This window comes from Urocampus carinirostris, chromosome 7 (assembly GCF_059441175.1).
Source record: "Urocampus carinirostris isolate Australia breed hairy pipefish chromosome 7, RoL_Ucar_1.0, whole genome shotgun sequence".
Classification (NCBI taxonomy): domain Eukaryota; kingdom Metazoa; phylum Chordata; class Actinopteri; order Syngnathiformes; family Syngnathidae; genus Urocampus; species Urocampus carinirostris.
In genome coordinates, this window is record NC_142355.1 from 43,651,812 (window position 1) to 43,677,684 (window position 25,873).

The 25,873-nt window shown below is 39.1% G+C and overlaps 1 protein-coding gene and 1 long non-coding RNA gene across 3 annotated transcripts in view; one reads left to right on the forward strand and one right to left on the reverse strand.

Moving 5' to 3' along the window:
- bcl2l13 (BCL2 like 13) overlaps nucleotides 1-25,873 on the reverse strand; it is a 59,329-nt gene that overhangs the window by 31,989 nt on the left and 1,467 nt on the right. For both annotated transcript variants that reach the window (XM_088341048.1, XM_088341049.1), the window contains exons 2-6: nucleotides 24,958-25,153; nucleotides 10,485-10,568; nucleotides 6,957-7,113; nucleotides 4,637-4,709; nucleotides 3,663-3,791 (exon numbers count right to left, since the gene is read on the reverse strand). In XM_088341048.1, the coding sequence (XP_088197174.1) occupies nucleotides 3,663-3,791; nucleotides 4,637-4,709; nucleotides 6,957-7,113; nucleotides 10,485-10,568; nucleotides 24,958-25,126 (612 nt within the window). In that variant the 5' untranslated portion in view covers nucleotides 25,127-25,153. The remainder of the gene's footprint in view (nucleotides 1-3,662; nucleotides 3,792-4,636; nucleotides 4,710-6,956; nucleotides 7,114-10,484; nucleotides 10,569-24,957; nucleotides 25,154-25,873) is intronic.
- LOC148363393 (uncharacterized) lies at nucleotides 16,463-18,967 on the forward strand. Its single transcript, XR_015850838.1, has 2 exons — nucleotides 16,463-16,674; nucleotides 18,064-18,967. It is a non-coding gene; the product is annotated as an uncharacterized LOC148363393 (long non-coding RNA).

Genomic DNA, 25,873 nt, shown 5'->3' on the forward strand with positions numbered 1-25,873 from the left:
TCCCGCCTCGACTACTGCAATGCTCTCCTCTTCGGCCTTCCTCAAAAGTCCCTCCATAAAATTCAGCTGGTTCAAAACGCCTCTGCTCGCATCATCACAAAAACATCTTCCCAACAGCACATCACCCCCGTTCTCCAACAGCTACACTGGCTTCCTGTTCAGCATCGCATCAGCTACAAACTGATCCTATATACATATATGGCCATTCACAACCTGGCTCCTCCTTACCTGTCCGACCTTCTCCAGGTGCACGTCCCCACTCACTCCCTCAGATCCTCGTCCTCCCTCCGACTGTCAGTGCCCCCTGCCCACCTGAGCACCATGGGAGCCAGAGCCTTCAGTCGCGCTGCTCCCAAGCTTTGGAACAATCTACCTCCGGACCTCCAAAACTGCACACCTCTCTCCACTTTTAAGTCCCGTCTAAAAACACACCTGTTCAGGACTGCCTACAACACATAGCTTCTCCATTTCCTATGTTTTTATGATTTTATGTCTTGTTTTTATTTATTATTTCGCTTACAACTTTTTAAATTGTATTTTCTCATTGTCTGTACAGTGTCCTTGGGTGGCCTGAAAGGCGCTTTTAAATAAAATGCATTATTATTATTATTATTAAGGTTTATGTAAGTATGTTTAAGGCTTGTAAAAGTAACCTTTATTTTTTTGTACAAAAAAATAACATTTTATAGTATAAAATGCTCTATAAAGATAAATAAAGTTGGTTTAATTTACTATGGAAGATGCGCTTCAAGAGGTCCTCCTCTGTGGTAAAACACGGCCGAAAAAAAGCGTTTCGACCATTTTCTCAACCGCATCAAGCTTTCTTATTCCACTTTAATTTCAAAAGAAACGGCTTGCCTCTTCTTTACACTTTACACCAACCTTATTGAATGGATGCACGAGACATTAAATAATAAAAACGTCAAAGTTCTGAGCGCGCTGGAGATTTAATAGACGTAGTACTGTATGTTTAGACACAAACTAGGAAGTAGAAGCCGGATTTTTTTCTTCCAGGGTGGATGCTGGGTGACCTCTCACAGCACCACACGCTGATAGCAGCGGAAAGAAGCACTACGGTAATGTCCTGTACTCGGAAAAAGGTGCACACGATACAAACTCTAACTTACAGCAATGTTCGGATATTGATAAATCGAATGGTCGTAAGTAGGGGAGCGTCTGTATTGCTTTCTTTATCATAAATGGTAGAGACAATATGAGGCTATGTTGAATCAATTTGGGTGGGAAACCGTGAGCACTACATGCAGGCTGAATCAGTAACCACGGAATGAGATTCTGGATTAAATACATCTAATTTAAAGCAATTGACTCTTCACTGTAATTATAAAGTGTTGAATACAATGCATCCATTGTCTAATAAGTTCCATGCTTCTTCTTCTGAATGTGTATGTTTGTGTGTACTAATAAATAAATGAGTAAACACTGGGCATGGCGTAATAACAGTGTTTTTGCTAACCACAAAGTTGAATAGGATGTTGACAAATGGGAACTGACAGTCCTTGAACAGTGTTGAATGATCCAAAATCACTTCTAGTGAAATGAAAGAAAAAAATAATCTGCCAGAAATTATGGGTGCTCAGCATCCCCAAAGCTCTGAACCTAAAAATTGCCCCTACTTTAAATACAGAAGTACTGTAGTATTATTTACATTTTGAGCTCCTGCGGTGGAAGTGGATATGTAAAAGTAGCATACTGACGCCCTCTACGGTTCATTGCAAGAATGTTGTAAATATAGTGCAGTGCTAATATTGCATCGATATTATGTACTGTACACAGCATGTTGATTGGTAACTTTTACAAAAATATAAGCCGACATCATATTGTATAATTAGAAAACAAGTGAGCGAAAGTGAGAGAAATAGAAAAAGGGAGAGAATTAGAGGGGGTGAGAAAGGAAAAATAAATAAAGAAAGAGAGTTAGAGAAAGAGAATGTTAGCGTTAAAGAAAGAAAAAAAGAGGGCAAGAAGAGGGAAATAGATAAAGGGGAAAAAAGAGAGAAAAAAGAGAAAGAATAAGACAAAAAAAACAATAAAATAGAAATAGAGATACTACTGGAGTTGCTTGGCAAGTTGTGCCTTGCTTGGGTGACTTCAGGTGGAAATATTTAAAACTGCAGCTCATTTTTGTCCTGCGCTTCTCTTAGGTGTTGTTTTGCGGGCCGGATTTAAACCCTTGGCAGGCCTCATCCGTCCCGCAGGCCAGATCTTTGACATCTGTAGTTTAAAGAAAGGTGGGCAAACTTTTTGACTCACGGACCACATTCCCACCCACTATATACATCTGAATTGAACAGCATCCATGTCAGGTCGCTAAAGTTTCCTTTAACCTTTAAGAAGCAATATCAAGCGAATGCAATCTGGTCCGGGGCAATCACCAATGACAACATTTGTGGTGTAATATTTCTGTAGTATTTCTGTAGTTTTGTAGTAATTCCATAGTCATTTTTTGTGGTGTATCTGTACTATTTTGTAGTTGTATTTTTGTAGTATTTGTGGCGTAATATTTCTGTAGTATTTCAGCGCTCTGATTTTTGTGGTATTTCTGTAGAATTTTATTAGTATACAATTTTATAAGTAGTAATTCATTATATATCTATTGTCTTTATATTTTGATTATTTTTGTTTGGCGGGCTAGATGAAAAAGCCTGGCAGGCCACGGAATACAGGAAGCAACACTAGGATAGTGGGGTTTTTTCAGGTGTGGACAAAGATCTGCAGCTTTTAATCAGGTGCACTTTCTAGTCCGAAATTCACTGTACTATTTTTTGTTCTGGAGCAAGAATGTGAAAGCCCAATGGCCCATATGTGTGGTAGTTTGCCTATGTCTGGCGTAGAGTTACTGTAATGAATATAATGGTTCCCCGAATTTCCCTTTGTTTAGTTGGTTTTCCAATATTGTGCATTCTAATATTCATATGTTGTTATGCCTTTTTAATGGCCAAATTCAAGCACTTTTTAATGATTTTCAAAGCCAGTTTTTCCAATTTCTCTAGTCCTGTTAAAAAAGGTGTCTCTGACAAATTCTCAAATATAACAGTTATTTACTTATGCGATTTTCAGGCTTGCGTGTGCATTTTTGAACAACATGTGTGTAAATATTTTTGAGACAACTCTCTCCCAATGGTGGCTTTCATTTTTAGTTGCAGGAAACTCTTCCCATTACAATTTACCACTCAAAAACGCTACCTTCATTTTTTGCATGGCCCACAATAAATGTTCAGAATTGATACATACTCCTTGCACTAATACACATTTAATATTTCCGGTTTAGGTGTAGCGTGAATGTGTCTTCTTGAGCATGACCCGTAAGAGGCGATGATGCTTTACAGGAAAATGCTATACTGTATATAATAATACCGTTAATCACGAGGAAGCGAGAAATCCAATGACCAAGCGAAGGCACCAAAGAGCAATGTTGGCCCCATTTCTAAAGCAAACTTGTAGAGAAACATGGCCGCAATTTCAGATACTTACAAGCACATCACCCAAAATACAAGCACTTTTCAAACCTTGAATACAGAACGTCAAATTTCAAGCATTTTTAAGGAATTCAAAAAAATGAAATAAAAATCATTCATTAGATGTGTTGTGAAGAAAATCATGTACAGTAGTTTGAAGCTCACGATAAAAAGCACGGCACTTACGTATCCCCCTTGTTGGCTGATGTGTTCAGCCAGATCTTCCTGCAGGAAACGAACTCCAAGATGAAGCAAGCTTGACAAAGAGTGACCTTCACTCAGTAAAGCCCGAAGGAGGACCAGGGGTACGAGTACCTGGGATACAAGGAGAAAGTGGTAAACAAAATTGGGAGAAAGCTTTTAAAAACTAAGACAAGAAAGTTTGATCATATGAGACGTCGATTATAGCTAACCTGCATTGGCTCCCCGACAGCTTAAGATGTGATGTTAGTATTATAAAAAGAATATGCACGGAACCTCTCCCTTTAAATGTATCAGATTTTATTTCCCCCATATTTTCCTGCTCAGAGCCTTTGCTCTGAAAATTTTAGTCTACTAGTGATCCAAAGAGTCAAGAAGAAATCCGCAGGTTTGACAGCATTTTCCATTCGGGCCCGGTGCTGTGGAATTGTTTAAATACAGGCTTAAAACACACTTATATTTTATAGCAGGGATCTACAACAGTTTTCAAGCTGAGAGTTACTTTTTTGTTACTAATTAACGCAAAGGGCACCCAGTTTGAAATGCTTTTTAAAAATAACTTGGTATTACTATGTTGTTAATACATTATTACCGAGTTAAATATCGGAACTCTGGTTAAATAGACCCCTTCAATCGCTAAATAACATAATTTTACTAGAAAATCACAATGACTATTATCAACTATTTTTTAACATGTCCATGGTTATCGTAGCGTCCTCGTGCCTGCATGGGTCTCCCTGGTGCCTGCGGGCAACAGTTTGGAGACCCCTGTTCTATAGCTTACTCATGACCCATGTTTTGTGTTGACGATGTCGGTTTATTGTTTGTTAATGCAGAAGAGAGGTTAGACAATATAAAGATGGGGATAAAAAGAAAAATAATATAACGCAATATTCACAAAAAACTGAAAAATGTCACAATAATGTCTCAATGTGAGAAATCGACAAGTAAAATCCCACCTTACACCATCCTTCCTGTGTGTGTGTTAACAAGTCCAGCGTTGCATCTCGAAATCCCTCAAACTCGGGAGGTCTAAAATGAGAACATTAAATCAGGAAATATTTCAAAATCTTCCAATAAGATAAAATATCTTACTACAATGAACTACCCAAGTCAATTGCCATGTTATATTGAACAATTTTCTGAACCTTATTGCTTTGACCAACGTGGGAAGTTTGACGACTTGTGATGTTACTTGCTGTTTTCAACCTCTCTTTATAACCAAAAAATGTTTTCTAGGAGAGTGAAAGGTCAAGAGAAGCGACTGGCACAAATGTATACATGTCTAAGTTTATTTTTCTTCGTGTTTCATAACCCTGCATTCATTTTACGTTTGCTTTCACGCAGTTGTTTTTGCTGAGACTTATGCTAGGCTGTTAGCAAAAGTAAGTAGCCTGCTAGGCAATTAGCCGTTTTTTCTGACATCCATTCAAAGTAAAAAGTGATAGCTTGTGCATCAAAACTGTATTTATCTGGTTCTGCGAGCGTAAGAAGTATCATAAAGTTTATTGAGCAAACTGACAACAATGACATAAAGATGCCATTGAGTTCTGCGATCTGTCCCGGAGATTTTGTTCTTTGGTTGTCATTTTCATCGCAGCTTTGAGAGTGATGAAAGTTATAATAAACATTTGATGAGTATTAACTCGAGTTGAATAATGGACTTTACAGTTTAAATTTCATGTACAGATCGAATCGGCGTCGGCAAGTTACATTGAAAGTTAAATGCTTTAAAAGTGATTTCAGGCTAAACTGAATGATGAAAAATGCATACTTGTCAAACTCAGCCATTAGCTATCCTTATGAATCATTGCAATTCCTCTCAAGAGATAATAAACCTTACAAACACAACGCGGCACCTTTTTACTAACAGCAAGACAGACCATGTAAAATATAAACAAAGATTTTACCTCATCCTTCACCTCCTTACTCTGACAACATTACAAAGTTTAAAACTTGATAGCCCAAGGGAATAGAGAAGCAAACGTTTGGTAGACATTTGGTAAACATATTTACCTGTATTACCCTCCTAAGCCAAGGCCTTATTAAAAAACAGTGTATATCTTAGTTTTTGAAAGATGTAGTAAAGCAAAAAATGTTTATGAAGAAAGAATCTAAGTAAGGACATTGAGGAAACAAAATGTAGGAATAAAATCCGGAACAAAAATAAATGTTCAATGCTTTACTGTGAGCACTGTGAAGTTATGGGACAATCTTAATGAAGCTTTGATAATATTTAAATTATTGCTAAAAATGTACATTTAATCACCATTTTTGTTGTTGCTTAGTAATATGGTATTCATTCATGCATTAAGTATTTTTTGTTTCGGCGGCACAAATTAAAAAGCCTGACGTGTGGCCCATGTGCTGAAAATGTATCCACCACTGATTTAGACACATTTTAAATACTTGTGGCATGCAGGTACATATTATGTTATGTTTTTTGAGAGGGAGGACATTAAAAAAGTAAACACTTGGAGCTCAAATTTCCCAAGAGTTGTCAAAACATGTAGTTGTTCAAAATGGCATTGTCTTAAGATTTATGTTATTGTATTTAGGAGCCAACTACATACTTTACACAAAACATGTACATTGTTTAGACAAACTTCCATTGTAATTTATCATCTTTGATATGTCATAAACCTGGGGTATTTCGAGGGATTTTGGTATTTTTCTCTTCAGTGCCGTAGTAGAGTCAATTGCATGTAAAGTCAAAAAGTGTTGCCAACCGTTCAACACCACACCAGCTGGTGGCGTCAAAGCACAAATGATAGTGGTTTGCAGGCAAAATTAACTGGTAAGGTGTCAGGGGATACTGCGATTGTCAAAAAAATTGGCATGTATTGAAGACTTTTTTGTCACCACCTTTTAATAATAATAATTTGACTAATTCAAAGCTCTAAAAAGGTCATGTAAAATATTCACCTAGAATTCTATGTATGTATATACAAATACAGGTCAGATAGTTTTCTTTACAGTCACATTTAAGACTTGTGCTGCCTGAAAAGGCAGAGGGTGTCAGGAGGGAATAAATAAATGAAAATCTATATGTGTATGGATGGGTTTGATGCCTGTGAACATTTTGAATCAAAAGGTATTCATAAATGGCTTAGTTATTACACTTGTAAGTTCACGTCCAAAAAATGTACACTGACATGCATTGTGTCACAAAAGACAGGTTCCAAAAAAACGCAAATTAATACTAATTTATTTCCAAAAGGGGGAACCCCGCAAAATTAAAATAATTGCATCTAGCGACATGTGGACTTAGCATCAAACCTTGTGAGAAGTACATTCACAGCTCCTCTTAGTTGTGCTTCAAAATCTCGAATCAGACGCTCTCCGAACTCGGCGAGGCAGTCTTCAATTGATGTCTCGGGGTTGACTGGATTGAACACAAAGGAGGTGCGATGGTCGAAGCCTGTGCTGGATACAGCTAGGAATATAAAACAAATAGTGAGCTCCGGCGACCTTGCAAATGCACCAACAAACAGGGTTCCCACAGCATAAGGCAAGTTTATTTCAACCACAAACCCGAGCCCTAACCTTAACCACCCTAACCCGAGCCATAACCCTAAACAGTTTAACCTGAGCCCTAACCTTAACCACCCTAACCTGAGCCCTAACCTTAACAAACCTAACCCGAGCCCTAACCTTAACCAGTCCAACCCGAGCCCTAACCTTAACCAGTCTAACCTGAGCCCTAACCTTAACCATCCTAACTCGAGCCCTGACCTTAACCACCCTAAACCACCCTACCATAACCCGAGCCCTAACCTTAACCAGTCCAACCCGAGCCCCAACCTTAACCACCCTAACCCGAGCCCTAACCCTAAACAGTCTAACCCGAGCCCTAACCTTAAACAGTCCAACACGAACCCTAACCCGAGCACGGGTTAAGGTGGTTAAGGTTAGGGCTCAAGTTAGGGTGGTAAGGTTAGGGCTCGGGTTGGACTGGTTAAGGTTAGGGCTCGGGTTAGGGTGGTTAAGGTTAGGGCTCGGGTTAGGGTGGTTAAGGTTTGGGCTAGGGTTGAAGTGGTTAAGGTTTGGGCTCGGGTTGGGGTGGTTAAGGTTAGGGCTCGGGTTGGGGTGGTTAAGGTTAGGGCTCGGGTTGGACTGGTTAAGGTTCGGCTCGGGTAACTCTAACCCTAACCCTTAGCCAGCCTAACACGAGCCCTAACCTTAAGCAGCCTAAGACAGTGTGCGGTCGCCGTGGCGCGGCGTCCCGGGCGGGGACCGGTCCACGAGAGTGGCGTCAAGGGGTCAGCGGCGGCCTTTCCAGCAGCTCCCCTGTTATCTCGCACTTTTTGCGATTTATTGTTTTATTGTCTGCTTCTATCTTCGGTGTTATTTGTCCCGTTTGACAACTATACTTTGGATTATTTTCTATCCTATGGAATTGGGTTTTAACACACATAAATGTGTTTATTCGAGGAATCAACTCCTTGCCCTGAAGAATTCTCATGCCGGCGTGATGAGGGGGCCTATCGTGGATCGAGAGCCAGAGCTAGCTAAGCGGTTAGCGGCGTTATAAGTCTTTGGTACCATCCGTAATCATGGTAAATGTGAACTCTATACCTAATAAGACCGACGAACTGGCTGTGCTGGTGAAAAACATCAAAACGCACAGGGAGTGCAAGTGCAGTTGCTGGGTTTTACAGAAACGTGGCTTACGCTTAGCATCCCGGACGCTAACATGTAGCCACCCGGAGCTACCCGGGCCGGAGCTATCCGGAGCTAACCAGCTTCAGCGCTGTTGGACAGAGACACGAAAGCCTGCGGGAAGCGGAGAGGAGGTGGACTCGCTAACACGAGGTGATGTATCCATGGGCACAATGCTTTCCATCTGCCGCAGGGACGTCGAACTTTTGGACTAGCGTGTGACGTCATCCACTCTGCTAAACCAGCGAAGAGGAGGTGGACTCGCTAACACGAGGTGGTGTATCCCAGGGCACAAAGATTTCTATCTGCCGCAGGGATGTCGTACTTTTGGACTAGCGTGTGACGTCATCCACTCTGCTAAACTACAACAAGCACCCCGAGGGCATCATGTTAATCTGTTAATAAACATCAAGGGAGACTGCTGGAAGTGTGAATTTCCCTACGGGGATGAATAAAGTATCTAACTATCTATCTATCTATCTATCTATGTGGCACGCGATACATATGTACTCATGAAAAGAGCCATATATGGCACACGATACATATGTACTCATGAAAAGAGCCATATATGGCACACGATACATGTTTTCATGAAAAGAGCCATACATGGCATGCGATACATATGTAACCCACAGTACAGGAGACCTCTACATATCTGCCGCACGCCTCGACCACAGAGTCCCCTGTCACACAACCCTAGTGGGGTAAGATGGCTCTGGATTAGGTGGGAGACGTTTAGCTGGGGACCAGGAGAAGTTGGGCAGTGACTGGCCATCACTGATAGCAACTAGAGGGCGTTGTGGTCAGGGTCGAAACGCCCAATGAGAGTTGGACACCACCTGATGAAATCTTCTCCTGGTTGAAAGCGACAGTCACTTTTTGAGTGTATGTTAAGAGTAGCACTAATTTGTGTATGTTATAACCCATGAAAAGAGCCATATATGGCACGTGATACGTATGTACCCATGAAGAGAGCCATACAGACGTTGCCCTACTTACGAACAAGAGGTTCCGGACGATCGTTGGCAAGTTGAATTTGTTCGTAAGTTGCTCCAGTGCTACATTTTGTATGGAATGTATGTTTAAGGTTATACAAGTATGTTTGAGGATTGTATTGTTTTAAAAACTGAAAAATAAACGGATAAAATAATATGCTCAATGATGTTACAAAGCAGGCTAAATGATAAAGAATAGTAGTGAAAAACAAAGCTACACATTAGGCGTTGACATTCTGTGGTCTGAAGCCCTATGAGACCGCTTGTGATTAGGGCTATACAAATAAACATGATTTGACTTGACTATAAAGATAAAAAAAGTTAAGTTTAACTTACTGTTGGAAGAGTTAGGCGAATTCCTCCTCCGTGGTAAAAGGTGGATGAAAAAAAACCTCATCAAGCTTTCTTATTAGAAACGGCCCGCCTCTTTTTTACACTATACACCAACCATATTGAATGGATGCACGAGATATTAAACAGTAAAAATGTCATAGTTCTTAGCGTGCTGGAGATACAGTATAGTATGTTTACACACGAACTAGGAAGAAGAACGCGGATTTCTTTGGGGTGGATGCTGGTGCGCGTTCACAGCGCCTCGCGGCGGAAAGAAGCACTACACCACTGTCCTCTACTCAGAAAAAGGTGCACACAGTACAAAAGCTATCTTAAAGCAATGTCCCGAAATTTATTTTCGTATGTACCGTTGTTTGTAAGTCGAATGTTCATAAGTAGGGGAGCGTCTGTATATGGCTCGCGGGTTTTCATTAAAAGATCCGTGGGTTCTCGACCACTGATGTAAACCCAGTCCAGCTATTGGCTAAAAAAGACATAGAAGCAAAGAGACACACAAAGGTTTGAGAAAATGTCTTGTTTGTAAAATCTAGGAAGAGCTCCAGTTTTAACAACATTTTCAATCTCCTCCCTCCCTTCTTGAGTGCAAAATTAAGAACAAGCAGCCATGTCGTGCACAAACTTTCCCTGGGTGAAGCGAACTTCGCAAAGCTCGTCGAACACTTAACGTTTTCATCACATACATTTTTTTGCTGGACCCTTTTTTTGGGTTTTCCTTTCAGCCGAAAATTCGATCCATCCCTACTAAAACCAGAGGGCAAAAAAACGTGCAACATGTGTTACTCTGTGAGCTACTTACAAGCATCAATTTCATCTTCAAGTCGTTTTAGTTCCTCTTCTACTTGCCCTTTAAAAAAGATGGCGTGCTCGCTTGCGGCCTCTCCTAAAATAAAATATGAAACCACACAATATACTGTTAGTAGTTGGCTGAGAGTGGTGTCAATCAAAAAGTCAGAGGCTAACGGCCCTATTGGAAATCATCTCACGAGTTCATTTATTTTTAAAGTGGAATTATGAAGTGAAACTAACTGATTACAACAATGATCATCAAACAATGCAGGAATGCTTTTTAAATTTTACAAGGTTGGAGTCACTGGACAGTCTTGGATAGAACTAGTCCATGTTTGCAGGGAATACTATAATAAATAGGCTGATTACGAGAGCACCTTATTGGTGAGCTATACCAGCTTTACAGATTTCAGGTATCTTGTTTCAGACTAATCATAATGATTTTTGTGATGAGTACAATTTTGGTCCCCACAACTTGAATCCCAAGATTTTAAGCTTTCCAATGATATAAGGCATGACGTATTTCAGGGACTTGTCATTGTCAAGACATGACTTTGTTTATCAACAGTCTGACCACCCGCTTAGGGGGTTAATAAAGATAGTTGAGTTTTTTTCTGTTGACTTGGTGCTGGTTTAGCGTTCATTTATGCAGCGACATAGCCGGCTATTATGCTTCACTCAATTATTGTGCGAGTGAACTAGCAGTGATCACATGTGACAAGCTGTCAGAAATTGGAGCGGCTCATGCGGAAACCGGGGATCAAATGCTCTTCTGCCCGGCGACGCCTAAAACAAGCACACAAACTGTTGGGACAGGAAATGAGCAAATTCTTTCTCGTATCGTTTCGTGCAGTCTATTTGCGTTCACCTAACACAATGTTAATTTCAAACTACACTTAATTCAGAAAGATCAGTGTGTATTATTTGAAGGAGTAGTCTGCAACCTTTTTCAAACTGAGAGCTACATTTTTTGTTACTAATTAACGCAAAGGGCACCCAAATTCATATTCCTTTCTGAAATGACAACGTATCGTGGTTATTACAGGGTTCGTACACCTTTTTCATTAACAAATTCAAGCACTTTCTGAGGTCAATTTCTCCAGTACCATTAATAGAAGAAACCGCCAAAACATCCTACGTTGTGGAGACGTCCTACCAATACAACGGTTATTTGACACCCACAGAAAAAAAGAGCTGTTAAGTTTAGAAAGCTGACCAGAAGAAAATTGTGTATACTTTAAAATTCTAAATGGCACTTTTTGTATCCAGCAATTTAAGTATGTAGGTGGCTCCATGTGGCGAGTAGGTAGTGAAGCAGTGTGTGAGAATGAATATTTTGATGAGTACAGAGGGAGCTTTTTCTTTCTAAAAAACACGACGAAGTCCCTCGTTATCATGGAGGCAAGGACGGATGATGTTTTGTACGCAGGAACGCGATTGCCATGGTGACCGAAATCGTGTGATCACGTATCCACGAGATCAGGCGCTGAAAGGTTTTTGCAAAGTTCATGCAATAAGATGTTATTTTGCAAGCAAAGTGCCTTTGCATTCATGGAAAGTAGTTAGTATATTGGAGGTATAACAAAATCAAAAACAAACAAAAAAAGCACCGAAGGGAAAGTTCTGCTCAAAATGCATCCTTTCACAAAAAGCCGATTTCCCAGAAGTTTTCTTGGAAACAAGTATAAGAAACTTAAGAATGTTTGACTGTTCTTTACTAAACAATGGTAAACGCTAGAAACCTACAAACAAGATGAAGATTTCATATTTCTTTTGATATGTCCTATGCCCATATACTGGACTGTCTCAGAAAATTAGAATATTGTGATAAACTTCTTTATTTTCTGTAATGCAATTAAAAAAAACAAAAATGTCATACATTCTGGATTCATTACACATCAACTGAACTATTTCAAGCCTTTTATTATTTGAATATTGCTGATTTTGGCTTACAGCTGAAAAAAACTCAAAAATCCTATCTCAAAATATTAGAATACTTCCTCAGACCAAGTAAAAAAAATAATTTTATAACAGCAAAACTAAATCAAACATTTGAAAATGTCCATTGATGCACTCAGTACTTGGTTGGGAATCCTTTTGCACGGATTACTGCATCAATCCGGCGTGGCATGGAGGCAATCAGCCTGTGGCATTGCTGAGGTGTTATTGATGCCCAGGATGCTTCAATAGCGGCCTTCAGCTCATTTGCATTTGTAGGTCTGGTGTCTTTCATCTTCTTCTTAACTATACCCCACAAATTCTCGATGGGGTTCAGGTCAGGGGAATTAGCAGGCCAATAAAGGACAGTGATGCCATGGTCAGTGCACCAGTTACTGGTGGTTTTGGCACTGTGGGCAGGTGCCAGATCATGCTGGAAAATGAAATACTCATCTCCATAGAGCTTTTCAGCAGATGGAAGCATGTAGTGCTCTAAAATCTCTTGGTACACAGTTGCATTTACTCTGGACTTGATGAAACACAGTGGACCAACACCAGCAGCTGACATGGCTCCCCAAACCATTGCTGACTGTGGGAACTTCACACTGGATTTCAAGCAACTTGGATTTTGCTCTTCTCCAGCCTTTCTCCAGACTCTGGCGCCTTGACTTCCAAATGAAATGCAAAACTTGCTTTCGTCTGAAAAGAGGACTTTGGACCACTCTGCAACTGTCCAGTGCTTCTTCTCCATAGCCCAAGTCAGACGCTTCTTCCGTTGTCTTGAGTTCAGAAGTGGCTTGACCATGGGAATACGGCTATTGTAGCCCATTTCCCGGACACGTCTGTGAACTGTGGCTTTTGATACCTGGACTCCAGCTTCAGCCCACTGTCTTTGAAGCTCCCCCAAATTCTGGAAGCGGCTCTTCTTCACAATTTTGTTAAGGCTGCGGTCATCTCTCTTGGTTGTGCAGCGTTTCCGGCCAGATTTTTCCCTTACAACAGACTTTTTGTGGATATGCTTTGAAACTGCACTCTGAACAGCCTGCTCTTTGAGAAATTTATTTTTGTGTCTTACCCTCCTGATGGAGGGTATCAATGACGGTCCTCTGGACAGCAGTCAGATCAGCAGTGATTTAGTTTACTGAACCAAGCTGAGTGTTTTTAAGGCTCAGGAAACCCTCGCAAGGTGTTTCGAGTTAATTAGATGATTCAGGTGATTAGTTGAATAGCCTACTTGTATACTTTTTCATGATATTCTAATATTTTGAGATAGGATTTTTGAGTTTTCTTAAGCTGTAAGCCAAATTCAGCAATATTAAAATAATAAAAGGCTTGAAATAGTTCAGTTGATGTGTAATGAATCCAGAATGTATGACATTTTTGTTTTTTTAATTGCATTACAGAAAATAAAGAAGTTTATCACAATATTCTAATTTTCTGAGACAGTCCAGTATAGTATGTCACAAAGGTGAGTACAGCCCTCACTTTTCCAGAGAGATGTCTTCCATCCATCCATCCATTATATGCACCACTTATCCTCAGTCGGGTCGCGGGGGTGCTGGAGCCCATCCCAGTCATCCTCGGGCAGTGGGCAGGGGACACCCTGAACTGGTTACCAGCCAGTCGCAGGGCACACAGGAACAGACAATTCCCTCGCTCATTCACACCTAAGGACAATTTGGACCGGCCAATTAACCTAACATGCATGTTTTTGGAATGTGGGAGGAAACCGGAGTGCCCGGAGGAAACCCACGCAAGCACGGGGAGAACATGCAAACTCCACACAGGAGGATCGATCTCATGACCTCAGAACTGTGCCGCACACGTGCAAACCACTGCGCCGCCGTGCTGCGAGAGATTTAATTTTAACATTTAATAGAACATCACTGAAGAAACATCACTTTGATAATATGAAAGGTTAGAGTGTAAACGAAAGCCATGGCTTACTGGAAAGCTGATAAGGCAGCTTTTTTTTGCTCTAATGGTGTAAAGTATGTGTGGTAGGAACCAGGTGAGTAGTACAAACATGTTTGGGGTTGAGAATGTCATGGTTAGGGGCTGCATGAGTGCAACTGGATTTGGGAGTTACATTTAGTTCAGGGAAACACGACCTCAAGCATGTACTGTGACATACTGGAGCAGAGAATAATCCCGTCTCTCCAGAAACTGGGTCGCAGGGCAATGTTCCCACCTGACAATGACCCCAAATACACTTCTAAGATGACCAAAGACTTTTCTAAAGGGACGAAAGGGTAAAGGGGATGGATTAGCCAAGCATGTCTCCAGATCTAAATCCAATAGAACATCTTTGGAGCATTCTCAAGCGGAAGGTGGAGAAGTACAGGATCTTGAATATCCCCCAGCTCAGTCATGTTGTCATGGAGGAATGTGTAAAGTTGGCCGTTTTGGGAATGTGCATTTCTCATAATTCAATACAATGAAAATAACTTGTTTTTATAATCCTAAATATAAAAACAATCTTTCTCACACACACACACACACACACACACACACACACACACATAAAGTAACGTTTCAATCATCAGTGTAATTACCGTGTAATTCCGCACTATAAGGCGCACAAAAGCCTTTATTTTTTTCAAAAGCTGACCATGTGCCTTATAATACAGTGCGCCTTATTTATGGATCAATATTAATTCGCAAAGTCTTGCAACTAACTTGCAGCCGCCGACTAGATTTTCCCCCGAACGCCAAGTAGTCCGCGGTGTATGCTGAGATTTATTTACCGGCGTTTCATTGGCTAACCAATGTGTCAATCATCATTTGAATGGATCACTATTGGCTAAAAATATTCGGAGGTCAAGGGGAGGACCCTTTTTATCATTTACAGGCTGGCATTGGCTTGAACGGCAAAACAAAGCCTGCAATTGGCCAAAAAAGACGTGTCAATCATCAGTTGAATCGATCACTATTGGCTTTAGTTATTCGGAGGTCAAGGGGCGGATCCTTTTTATCATTTACAGGCTGGCATTGGCTTGAACGGCAAAACAAAGCCTGCAATTGGCCGAAAAAGATGAATGCGTACAGCACGTGGCTGACGGCATACAGAAAGCATTTTTTTTACTATTTTGTATTTGTAAATAGTTTATTCTCCTGGATTTACTAAACTCACGGATATAAGAGGACCACGGCTGCACATTATTATGAACACAACGACTTCGGTGAGCTACTCCGGCTATATATATTATAATGAAAATGAAATTATCTGCATTTGTATAGCGCTTTTCAAGTCAATGACTTCCCAAAGCGCTTTACAATGTGCTCCACATTTCCCAATAGCGGCCTTGCAGCCATGTAAGGAGCTAACCTGCTTATTGGGGGTATTAAGGGTTCAGTGTCTTACCCAAGGACACTTCGACATGTAACACGGACGAGCCGGGATTCGAACTGGGATCCCTTGATCCCAAGACGAGCACTCTACCTCCTGAGCTACTGTATCTTGTTTCAGACTGAACTCGATGTTTCTGTGATAAGCGGTGCAGATAATGGATGGAATGGAGTGTCTATTTTTAAATTAAACTCAATTCCAAGTGTTTATTGTAATATATACAGTAAAGTTGCGAGCGAAAAAGAAAATAGAAACTAAGGAATGGTTGGCATTTCTTGAATCCCATGACTTTAACCTTCCGAATGATGGAACGATGCATTTGAGTGACATCGTACGGACACCGCATCCGCACGTGTTCTTGACACGTATTTGCGTCTTTGCAAGCTTTGGGAATGTTAAGGGGGAAATAAGTTTGACTGAACTATCTGACTGTTTTGTCGACGTTCCCATTGTAGTGCCTTATAATCCGGTGCGTCTTATGTATGTCAAAAATAGGACCAAAAACTATTTTTTCAGGGTGCGCCCTATAACCCGGTGCGCCTTATAGTGCGGAAAACACGGTACATCTTTTGTACGTTTATCAATCTTATATTCGTTTATTGTGAAGTCGTGCTCATGTGTGTTCCTTTTCCTGTTTTCACTGAAGAATAATAAACCACGCCTACCGTTTGGGAGGTCTGTTCGGCGAGAGTGACGGCTAGGTGAGCATGGACATCAGCTACCACGAAGTAGTTTTGTAACTTAATATCTGTATTTTATTTGAGTAATACAGCCACCAAAGAGTTTTAATAATGACTAACTTTAACAATTTGTGCCAAAATTTTCCCGATGTTCTACGTTTTTGGCCGATTCAGAAGGATTCGGATGAAGAATTGGAAGCACATGGAACAAAAGCACATGGTTAGCGACCGAGGTTAGCATCTAAAATGCTTTGGAATCGACTCAAAACGGGCTTTATTCGAACCAGATTGGTGTAATACTCAGGTAAAATGCATTTATTAATACATAAATTTGGAATAATTTTGAGAAGAAGCCATTTTGTAGCAGGAAAAATGCACAGCAAGCATGTAATGCCATAAAAGTCCTAGGTACAAAGAAAAATGAAAAATACTCTACATCTAAGAGAGTGCCAGTTAAAATTAGGAGGCATTCTGTTATTCAAACTATACTTTTAGTTTGAAACGGTTCAGATGTATGAGACGGGTAAATTACCAAAGAGTCCGCTCACAGGCCCAAAAAATGCACGTTCCTGTACAGTAAAATTCCGCGGAGTATGATTTTAGCAAGGGCGACGGCGTCTTCTTTAATTAAATTAAAGTTAAAGTCCGTGGATTGCGGCTTTCCCCTGTGGAAAATTGTGTAGAAAAAAAACAACCAAAACTCAGTAACTGTGTAATCGCATGGCTTCAATGTGCACTGTCTAAATTTAACTAATTTTTGTGGGCCCTCTGTCTTGTCATCTGTGTTGTCATCCTTTCCTATCACGCTTAAATTCCAATGTTTTATGTTGTCCTTTGTGTTTAGAGAATATCGAACAAAAAAAGAAAAAGCGTCGGAAATACAGCCAAATACATTCACTTTGAGCGTCAATTACCTGCTTTCTTTGCAAAATACTGTTATTTTGAACAAATTTACTTACTGAAAAGATAATACATAGGTTATGATTATTACAAAAGGCAAAACAAAGAGTGAATCATAACAATAAAAACGTTTTATTGGGCTAAATTGATGATTTAACAATCTACCCTGGTCATCTGCCTCCAGGGGGATGGCCAACAGCAAGATAACACATTAAAAATCAAAGGAAAATGCAAATAAAAAGTGCATACAGAATTTTTTTGAATATGACCAATCCACAAAAGAGAAAACACTCAATCACTTAAATCAGGGTGAATGATTCTGACAAGGATAATGGTTAAACTGATTCAGTGACTTGAATTAGTAAAAAAGCAAAATTTGAGATTTAGAACTAATAATTTAAAAAATAAATTGTTTATCTTCGAGTTGGAGTTTTGGGATATAATGCTCAAAATGGATGTGGCAACTTATAGTGGGGATTTTGCTTTCACTTATAATAAATATAAACATAACTTAAGAAAACATACAAATCCATAAATGAATTAGTTTTTTTTTTAAGTTAAATTGAGCCACAAGAAGTGTCTCAACAGGGGGGAATTAAATATGGTTAGCATAAACTATTAAAAAAAAAAATTTTAAGTCCCTCTATCCTTTTTCTATCTATAGCTTTCCCTAAATATCCATTCTATCTACGTACCTATTTCTGTTTCTCTCATCCACACAGGAGACAGTGACCCCTGCTGACATAGTTCTGTCAGCCCAGGGAGCTTCAAACTTAACTTTTCTTTACAAAGGCAGCGGTCCAATGTGGACAAATGGATGATGGCCGGACACCGGCGGCTTCACCTCATCTGCAACGCCGTGGCCCCCACTAAAGACGTGGACGACTTCTATGTAGCGAACGAGCGCTGCATGTGCCTGGATCAGCCCACTTCACACGGACGGGCGCCACGAAAGACTAGGGTGTGATGCCATCGTGACCATCTCTCACCGTTACACTCCGGCATCACACTCAAATCGCAGGCATCGTCATCGCTGCCACAGGAACTCCCAACATCACGCCCGCGCCAGGAGGCGTGGGGTGCTCATGAAAAACCGTATCAAAGCCGCCAATAATGTTCTAATCTATCCTCACGAAAAGGATAGGTATCGGACTCCATAACGATATCTAGAGAACTGGTGGTCGTAAAAGTACCAAAATAAGACTCCAAAAACAGTGGGAAGAAAGGAGTTTGTTTCAATTTCTGCTATTGTTTAGTTGAAATCAAGACTTTAAAGACTGCTTTATTACATTGGTATCAGCTCTCACACATCACACAATTTCATTGATAATAGCCAGATATTCCACAAGTCTCACATACTTACACATCGGACCCCACAATTATAAACATAGTTACTGGGTAATTAAAAAATAACACTAATTAATTGATTGATTCTTTGATTGACATTTTTGTTTATTCTCTGTTTAACAAATACTTGGTTCAAATGCTAGGTCAAAAAACTTTTGACAATTGAGATAACATAAGAGAAAAGAAAAAAAAAGGTCATTTCACATGAATCAGATCATGTAATGAACGTATTATGACAAGGTATTTACATTTACAAGAAAATACATCTTATCACTCAAAGGTTTTTCTGATGCGTTTCTACATTAGGTCTCAAACGTAATGAAAGATCAATCATGGTAACAGGCGATATTTTAATAATGTTTTTGATTTTGTTTTTATTCCTATAGTAAGACATCCACACATTTTATCGATGCCGGTTGTCATATTTGCTAGAATTTAAAATTCAATATTTTTCTTGATGAAAAAGGGTTTTGAAGGTTTGTTTTTGCATACAATTTTTTGATAAATTGGCACCATGCAATTGTATTCTAACCTCTTGCCTAACTAGTGACGCTACAGTTTTGAAAAGGATTTTGGGTTTTTTTTCATTCTGTTTATTTTAATTCTCGCGGTCTCCATCAATGACCTTATAGTTAACGATTGCTTAACTAGAGATTTGTCTTCATTTTGGAAAAAAATGAACCACACTAAAAATAAGGCTACTTTTTGTTGTTCGTTTTAGTTGTCCAATTTTTTGTTGGTATGTTTTTGTCTGTTTTTGTTTTATCGTCTGTTTTTCCAGAAAAAAGTTTTTTCCTTTTTGAAGGTTTTTGCCTCTCTGTGAAATTACCAATCTGATGTTCTCTTCTATAAAGTTCTTCGAAATTCACAACAGGGGGGAAATGTAAAGTTGGCCGTTTTGGGAATGTGCATTTCTCATAATTCAATACAATGAAAATAACTTGTTTTTATATTCCTAAATATAAAAACAATCTTTCTTACAAACACACACACACATAAAGTAACGTTTCAATCATCAGTGTAATTAGATCTTTTGTACGTTTATCAATCTTATATTATTTTATTGTGAAGTCGTGCTCATGTGTGTTCCTTTTCCTGTTTTCACTGACGAATAATAAACCACGCCTACCGTTTGGGAGGTCTGTTCGGCGAGAGAGACGGCTAGGTGAGCATGGACAGCAGCTACCACGAAGTAGTTTTGTAACTTAATGTCTGTATTTTATTTGAGTAATACAGCCACCAAAGAGTTTTAATAATGACTAACTTTAACAGAATGGAAGAGCATTCCAGTGGCAATTTGTGAAATCCAAGCCCAAGAGGATTAAGGTAGTTCTGCAAAACCATGGTGGCCACACAAAATATTGAACTTCAGGAACTTTTGCTTAAGGGTGTACTCACTTTTGTTACTAGGGGTTTAGCTACTAATGGTTATTTTTGAGGGGGAAAATAAATGTACACTGCTATACAAGCTTTACACAAATAACCTTTCATTGTGTAAAAGTGTTGTTTCTTCTGTGTTGTTCAATTAAACATTATGATGAAATCTCTGCAGAAATGTGAGGCCTGTACTCACTTTTGTGACATACTGTAGCTACAAAATAAACTTTCTGTAGACCTACAAAAGTGAGTAAAAATGGCAATAATTGCCTGGAACCAGCTCTTTCTTTAGGAGAAACGTCTGGCTTTGATGATAATTTTGAGTTTCTGGATAAAAGCTGCTACATAGGAAATTGAACTTTACACCCCATAATGCAGTTTTTTATTGGTTGGGTTCCATGAGTGAGGTTTCTGTGCTAAAAGTAAATGTATATCTCTCTGTAGTTGAATTTCATGTTTGTGCATTTTGAGCCTTTTAAAAAATGGCTAAAGCTACTGAAGTAAACGTTTTAAATTTAATTTGAATAAAGGAGCTAATTGAGCTTTAAAAGGAATATCGTTTTGGTTTCGATGGTCCTTTTGTCTTCAAAATAAAAATAATATATGCTCTTATCTCTGCTTTAAACTGCAAAATTCCTTCATTCAAAACATTGTAAAAGTGGAAATATTTTCTAGATTTGCGGTTTGTAATTAGGGTGGGATCGTGTATGGGTAGGTCTGATGCTATTTAACATTTTCAGTAGTTGGAAGTGAAAAAATATTTATATATGGCTGAGTTATTACACTGAGTTCAAATCCAAATAATGTACACGTGCATTGTGTCACCAAAACGCATGCCATGAGGGTTAAAACAAAGCCACATTTATATGATACTTGTATTTTTTCTTGTTTATTTATTTATTTTTTAATGAAAGAAGTTTTATCAACCACAAGGGCAGGCACTAAAAAACGCACACTGTCCCTTTAATGTAGGAGTAAAATTAAATTACTCAGAAAGCGCATCTCAGTTATGAAGGGTTACGGAGCTTTGGGGTGTTTGTTTTCATCATAAACATATAAAGCTAACAATTTCGGTTTAGTTCACAGTGGTAATGGTAAATACATTGCTCATTTTATATAAATAATTATGACCAAGTTATGGCAATTTTGCAAACTTTGAATAACATTTTTTTGAAAGACTTGTAGCCAGTGATAGCATTGTGAGTCCAGCTAGAAGGGCAAAATTATGTGATAAATTAAAACCGAAACGACCCAAAAGAAATTTGCTGAAAAAACAAAAACAAAAATCATATCTTTGTTCATGCTCATTTAAAGTTTTGTTATTTTTGATTTTAAGTGTACAGTAAGTTCCCCAGGGCTCAGTACTTGGTCCCATCTTTTATAGCATTTATATGCTTCTGTTAGGCAGTGTTCACGATTGCCCGCGTCCCTGCGTCCTAGACGTCACGAATGGCAGCCACTCCAGCAGCTCCCGTGTTATTTTCGATTGTTCTCAGTAATTTTCGACTGTTCTCAGCTTAGGGATGCTGCTGGAAAAGTGAATTTCCCTTCGGGGATGAATAAAGTATCTATCTATCTATCTATCTATCTATCTATCTAGACGCATCATTTTTGCTGGGGACGCATAGTCTCAAATCAACGTGCATCCGCGGGACTTTTTTGACACAAAACTGTCTTTATTACCCGATTACATTTTTTTTTAAACAAAGATTTACCGCACTCCAAGTATAAAAGGAGAAAATGAAAAAAAGACAGGTTTGTGGTTATCCCTTTAATCGGTATGTTACCAACAATAATTTGATGCAGAAAATGAATTAATAATTTGATGATTAAAACTGAATGAATATATAGATTTTTATTATATATTTGTCACCGATTTAACAATTTCAACCTCGATAACACTAAATTTTGGGGACCCATAGATCTCTGTTGGGACCCATAGATTCTCTGAGATTCGATCAGCAAATTCAGTGGAACTGTTTAAATCTAGGCTTAAATCACACTTTTGTTCTATAGCCCATGAATGATGTTTACCTTAGGAGGCTGTCAACCGGATAATCTTTTATTACTTAAATTTCATGTTGATGACGTCTGTGTATTGTCTGTGGATGCCCTTTCACCATCCATTGGAGCCTGGACATTCGGGAGGGAGCTTACCTCATTTGCGGCCCCTTCTCAAGGTTTCTACATTTCCTCATGCTGAGGTTTTTGAGTTTTTCTTGGCCCTCATGCAGGTTTTAGGACAGGGATGGTGTAATAACAGTGTGTTGTCTTTACAGCTATTTGAGAGTTCACAAATAAACATGACTATTTGAATCAAAAGTCGTGCCCCGTCAATCCAGTCCCCCGCCCACATCTCCTACTCCAGCATCAGCCCACATCTTCATTATGAGGACTCCTTCAAAAAAAATGTATTTCTTTAATATCATCATACTTATCTTATTACTGTTTTTTATGTTTAATTACTATTTTAATGTGTTTTAGTGATCTGGAAGATGTGTTTCATAGCTATTAACGGTTCACTTTAATCCTTTTGGGATGTCAGGAAAGGGACAATTAGTTTTCAATTATTACGTATCGGGAAAAAAAGTGCTCGTTACACAATTCGAGCTACAAGAACGATCCTGGAACAAATTAGGCTCGTATGTAGAGGTACCACTGTACTACTGTATATCAAGGTATGCACACAAAATTTTCATTGGTTGCTTTTTTCCACTCATCTTCAGCAGTGTTAGGAAAAACGCTGTTATGTAGCGGAGTAATTTTTTCAGGAACGGGTTATCTAACTCATTATTTTTTTCTGCAGTTACAATGCTGTTACCGTTACTGACGGTCAAAAGTGGTGCGGTACTTTGGCGTGTCCCCGCACACCGGACGCTGTTTTCAGCGCCCTGGTTTTACGCTCTCCTCATTGTTGTTCACGTCACATATTGTCCTATCATATCACCATTCAAAATAGGTACTACATTATAATTAGGACCCCATTTCAAATATAATATTTAATAATGCGCCAAAAGAAAAATTTGAGCTCCCCGACCAGTGTCATTCGCGAAAGAAAAGTCTCTATCAGCCAGCTCTTGGAAGTAAATGAAGGGAGCCAGCTCCCCACCAATCAACAGCTGGTTACCCCGAAGATGCCTTTTTTCTCTTGTGATTGGTGAATATGCAAAATATAAGAATTCAGTGTTGTTTACTTTGTTGGGCATAAAAAAGGTTAAAATTGTTTTCTATTTTTTTATTTCTCTGGAGATTCTTTAAAAATGTAATCATATTTTCTGTGTCTTTCAGTGTTAATAAGTTTATATAAAAAAGGTCAAGTTGATTCTTTTATCATCTCTCTTTTTTCTTTTGTTATCGTATTTTTTCTTTGGATTTTTTTTTTGTAAAGCGCTTTGGGAGGTCTTCATTGACTTGAAAAGCGCTATATAAATGCAGACCATTTACCATTTATTTCGTTCTTTATCACCACCCCCTTTTTAAGTCATTTAAGTCAAGTCATGTTTATTTGTATAGCCCTTAATCACAAAGAGTCTCAAAGGGCTGCCAGATCAAAGACTATTGCAAACTACAGACTATTATGACACCATTCCCTGATCTAAAACCAACATGACGGCAAATAACACACAGATATTGTCAACATAAAATATAGGTTATCCATATCCTATACAATAGAAGTGTGTTTTAAGCTTAGATTTAAACATTTCCACTGAGGTTGCAGATAGAATCTCAGAGGGAAGAGCAGTTAAGTTAAGTTATTGGTAACGTAGGGATTAAAGCAACAATAACAACCTAAAGAGCCATTTTTGGGACTAAAAAGAGATTTTAGTGAGCGGAGCCATTTAAAAAAAAAAAAAAAAAAAAAAAATGCTTTCCTGAATATAGTTGGAATTCCTATCTCTTCAACTCCGGTCAAAGACATTACCGCGGAGTTTCATATTTGCTCAGAAAATGTCAAATTCTTTGACATTTAACACAATCATTTTTTTATGCAACAGAAATAGTTACTTTCACCAGTAACCAGTTACTTTTACAGTGGAACCTCGGTTTTCGAACGCCTCTCAGTTCGAACAAATCGAGTCCGACCAAAAAGTTCGAGAAATTCTTGCTTCGCTGTTCGGTCAAAAAAAATCGCAGTTTGAACCCCGGTAATGCGTGAGTGCGTACGCTAGGGTGCGATGCCGAGCGGCGTGCGGGTGTTTTAGCCCCTTATTATGCCTTTGAAGAAAGTCAGTGCAAGCAGCAAAGTTGCTACCGGTGAGAAAAAGAAAAGTAGTGCGTACAACTATTGCATTTAAGAAAGAAATAATAGCAAAATATGAAGGAGGTGTGCGAGTGTCTGATCTTGCTAGGGAATACAGCATGGCTAAATCTACGATCAGTACGATACTAAAGAATAAGGAGGCTGTGAAATCTAGTGATGTGGCTAAGGGAGTGAGTGCTATAAGCAAGCAACGGCCGCAAGTTTTGGAAGAGGTTGAAAAACTTTTGATGATTTTCCTCTCCCTACCGTCCACCTGCTGACCACCACAAAGGAAAGAAATCCCATTCATAATTCTTTTCTTTATCCTCTTTTTTTTTAATTTTTTACACGTTCATGTTAGCGTAATTTTTCGTACGGAAGATTACGATAACGCGAACGTACTATTAGCCTGGGTTAGCTTTACGTTAAACATTCAAGGTAAACATTCAGGGTGTTGGAACGGATTAAAACGATTTACATTATTTTTAATGGGAAAAATGATTTCGGAGATCGAACAAATCAATTTTCGAAAAGGGATCTGGAGCGGATTATGGTCGAGAACCGTGGTTCCACTGTACTATAGAGTAATTCATTTACTGACTATATTTATGAACTGTTACTAATTACTTTTTTAAAGGTGCAAAACACTGACCTTCAGCTGCAGTGAGCGTGGCATGCCACCTACCAGTCGGCAGCCTTCCTAGGTAGGTGAGCACGATGTACTTGGTTTCAAAATAGAAATCCTTAGGCACAATGGTTGGATTTGGTGGAGAAAAAGGAACGCTGGACCCTGAGGTAGCCATTCCACTCTTTAGGCACATATGTTCTTACTTTTAGAGTAAGATACCCTGAAGGATGGCAAAAATCATCCCAGTTGAGTGAAAGCAAACATTCACAGAATATTGTATGTAAACCATATGTATATTACCAAAAATACATGTTGGGCCGTTATTGAAAAATTGAGAATGTACGTATGACATTGTGCATAAAGGAAATTATTTTATTTTATTATTATTACTTGACCAGTAGACGTTGCTGTACTGAATTGCGTTGTGTTTTTTAGTGCAAAAATAAAACGAGTGCTACAAACCACAAAGAAGAATACAAACTACAGAGACATAAAGTGACCGGACGGCACATTTTTCCTTTTTATATATTGCCCAGCCTTTCACAAGGTTTTGGGGTTTTGGGTGTTCCCGTAGCAGCAAGATAGCAGGCAATCATGTCAGCTCTCTATAGGTGTGCATCATACTATTCAAATTTCTTGACCTACAAGTTCCTGAAGCGATAGTTCGTTACTTTTCCTTATTATTCAAACCAATATTTTTTGTGTGTTTTACCCTCTAAGAAGTACTAAATAATATACAATGTATCTTTCAATAAAGTAAAGGCGTCGGACCTGGAAAGCTGGGGCGATTTTAGGGTAAGCGCTTGCTGGAATGGGCAAACTATGGCCTGCGGGCCACATGCTGCTCATAGGGTTTCTTCATCCAGCCAAACAAACCAGAATGGTCAAAATATAATGAAAATGCGGAAGCTCTCCTACTTACGACCATTCGACTTACGAA